General features: G+C 41.4%; 1 protein-coding gene across 1 annotated transcript; it reads left to right on the forward strand.

Moving 5' to 3' along the window:
• Nucleotides 1–1,466, forward strand: LOC134883038 (uncharacterized). The gene is made up of 3 exons (XM_063911142.1): nt 1–134; nt 341–527; nt 675–1,466. Exons 1-3 carry the CDS (start codon nt 1–3, stop codon nt 1,146–1,148), a joined length of 795 nt encoding a protein of 264 aa, XP_063767212.1. The 3' UTR covers nt 1,149–1,466.
• Nucleotides 1,467–2,991: the final 1,525 nt, after the last annotated feature.

Below are 2,991 nucleotides of genomic sequence, written 5' to 3' on the forward strand. Positions count from 1 at the left end.
ATGATAAAGCGTGTGAGGCGCAACAGAGACGCACTGCACACAACGCTGTCTCTGCAGAAGCACAACCTGGCCCTCCCAACAAATGCGGATTATGAGAAGTTGGCAAAGCTAGAGAAACTGCTGGAGCCATGCAGGTATGGTCTACAAAGATAGTGTGTTCATGAATTGGCATACAAGTTTTTAAATGTCACTTTGTATGTAAGAAACACCTGCCCTTAAGTTAAATGAATCTGTCACTAATAATTTTTTGCTCTGTGTGTGTGTGTCTGTGTGTCTGTGTGTCTGTCTGTCTGTCTGTCTGTCTGTCTGTCTGTCTGTCTGTCTGTCTGTCTGTCTGTAGGTACATCACTGAGCTCCTTGGTGGAGATAAGTATGTATCCTGCTCTGTGGTTCTACCTGCCCTGTGCCACCTCCAGCACGCGATGAACATCTCAGATGATGATCCTGCCTATATTGTGCGATTCAAGGCTGCCTTCATCAAGGACCTCAACCAGCGGAGGGAGAAAATAAACCTGGAATGGCTTAAGGTATGTCAGAGTGACCAGAAGATAACTGCATTTTATGACCATAATAGACTGTAAAGCCAGATGAATAAGTCATGAAGAAATATGGAGGTTGGATTTGGAAAGTGACATTTTCATCAATCAATAATTATTATTTTTTATTCATCAAAGGTGGCGACTGCTCTAGATCCACGATTTAAGGACCTCAAGTGCTTGCCCAGAGCAGAGAGGGAGCCAGTGTGGGCAAAGCTAAGTGCATTGATGAAGGGAGAAGAACCTGCTGTGCAGCCACTCAGGGAGGAGAACCCTGAGCCACCCAAGAAGAAAACAGCCCTGCTACTGATGGGATCCGACTCAGAATCAGATGAGGAGACACCAGAAGACAGTACAGTGGAGAGGTACAAGGTAGAGCCCAGTGCCAGTCTAGATCAGTGTCCACTGAAATGGTGGTCGGAGCACACTGCTGTCTATGGTAAGATGGCCCAAATTGCCCGTAAATACTTGGGGACCCCTGCCACAACTGTCCCATGCGAGAGACTTTTTTCTTTAGCAGGCCATATTGTGCAGAAGAGGAGAGCTTGTTTGTCACCAGAAAATGTGAACAAACTGGTCTGCCTGAGTGATTGGTGGAAGAAGGAGAAATAGAGCTTTGACTGACACAAAGCTACTGACTGTAAACAGTTCATTACAACCTGTTATATAGGCCTACTGTTCAACTAAAAATAAACAGTTAATAAACACAAGTACATCTCATTGTCATTGATTTATTTTCATCACCAATTATCATAGAACAGCTTTCTCAAGCAGTTTGTGATGCATTTTGGAAACTGGAGATGAGCCCCTGGTCTAATGCACCACCTGGCTTGAGAAACCCGTTCTCAAAGACTTACTTTTAGTCATTATTTGGGTAGCACACATATTCTGAATGCCTTCGGCAGAATTCAAATGAGCCATTTTAATCTAGATTAATCTAGATTAAAAAAATTAATCTATGCCCACCACTAATTAAAAGACACAGTATCTCTTACCATTTAAAGTACCCACTTCCAACACAGTCCACGTTATGTCCGACTTTTCACCAAGAACTTCTCCAAAAACGTCTTCGTCCACCTCTGTGTTGGTGTCATCCATCAAAAGTATGCTTGTGTCCCTCGGGATCATGAATTTCTCTTTGGCTGTAAATGCATTAAGAGGTTATGTTTGAACAAGTCAAATGAACATACCAGTTTCAGTGGCTTGAAACATACAAATCATATTTTAAATACTGAAAGTATACTTTAAGTATTATAAATACTGTATGTCACAGAAGTGAGTACACCCCTCACATTTTTGCAGATTTGTAAGTATATCTTTCCATAGGACAACATTTAAGAAATTTCACTTTGACACAATGAATAGTAACCTGTGTACAACATATATAACCGTTTCAATGTGTTGTTCATTCAAAACATTTCAAAATACAGCCATTAATGTTTGAATATGTACCCACAAAAGTGAGTACACCCCAGGTTGAAATCCCATAGAGTGTCTGAGAAGAGGCCATGTTGGCCCGAAACATCACAAAATGAAACATTTTGAGTCTGCACCAGGCTAAAAGAGATGTGGGTGAGATTTGACTGAAATCCTATGGACAGTATCATGATCTGCTTCAGCAGTCACAGTACATGTTGACATGCATGTTTCTTTAGGTGAAATTCAGCTTTCCAATGTTGACGGCATTCATGCAGCCCCAAACCATGTCAGTCCCACTACCATGCTCGACTTTACAGATGGGACACTTTTTTTGTAAAACTCACTTGGTTACCATGACAGACCACTCATCAGACCACACGACATGGTTCCTGTGATCCATATCCTTGGTCTGTTCGTCTCCAATGAGACCATGATAAACAAATTTGCTTTAGATGGTGTCAAGAATGTGTCATGGTAACCAAGTGAGTTTTACAAAAAAAGTTTCCGATCTGGACAATCAAGCATGGTAGTGGGACTGACATGGTTTGGGGCTGCATGAATGCCATCGACATTGGAAAGCTGAATTGCACCTAAAGAAACATGCATGTCAACATGTACTGAGACTAATGAAGCAGATCATGATACTCTCCATAGGATTTCAGTCAAATCTCACACATTTCTTTTAGCCTGGTGCACACTTAAAATGTAAAAGTGCAATGTAAGGCAAGGATGAAACGCACAACGATGAGCTCCCTTTTGATGCCTTTGATGTTTCGGGCCAACACGACCCGTTCTCAGACACTCTCTACGGGATTTCAACCTGGGGTGTACTCACTTTTGTGGGTACATGTTCAAACATTAATGGCCGTATTTAGAATTTTTTTGAGTAAACAACAAATTGAAGCGGTTATATGTTGTACACAGGTTACTATTCATTGTGTCAAAGTGAAATTTCTTAAATTGTGTCCTATGGAAAGATATACTTTCTCAAATTGTCTCCCCCAAAGGGTTACCCACTGGGTTAAAAAATTTCACC

Source organism: Eleginops maclovinus, chromosome 20, assembly GCF_036324505.1.
Source record: "Eleginops maclovinus isolate JMC-PN-2008 ecotype Puerto Natales chromosome 20, JC_Emac_rtc_rv5, whole genome shotgun sequence".
Lineage (NCBI taxonomy): Eukaryota > Metazoa > Chordata > Actinopteri > Perciformes > Eleginopidae > Eleginops > Eleginops maclovinus.

Bases quoted from the DNA above. Each gene is read 5' to 3' on its own strand.
- LOC134883038 (XM_063911142.1), top strand. From the start codon at position 1: ATGATAAAGCGTGTGAGGCGCAACAGAGACGCACTGCACACAACGCTG. The intron at 135-340 runs GTATGGTCTACA...GTCTGTCTGTAG, and splicing joins AAACTGCTGGAGCCATGCAG to GTACATCACTGAGCTCCTTG. The intron at 528-674 runs GTATGTCAGAGT...TATTCATCAAAG, and splicing joins TAAACCTGGAATGGCTTAAG to GTGGCGACTGCTCTAGATCC.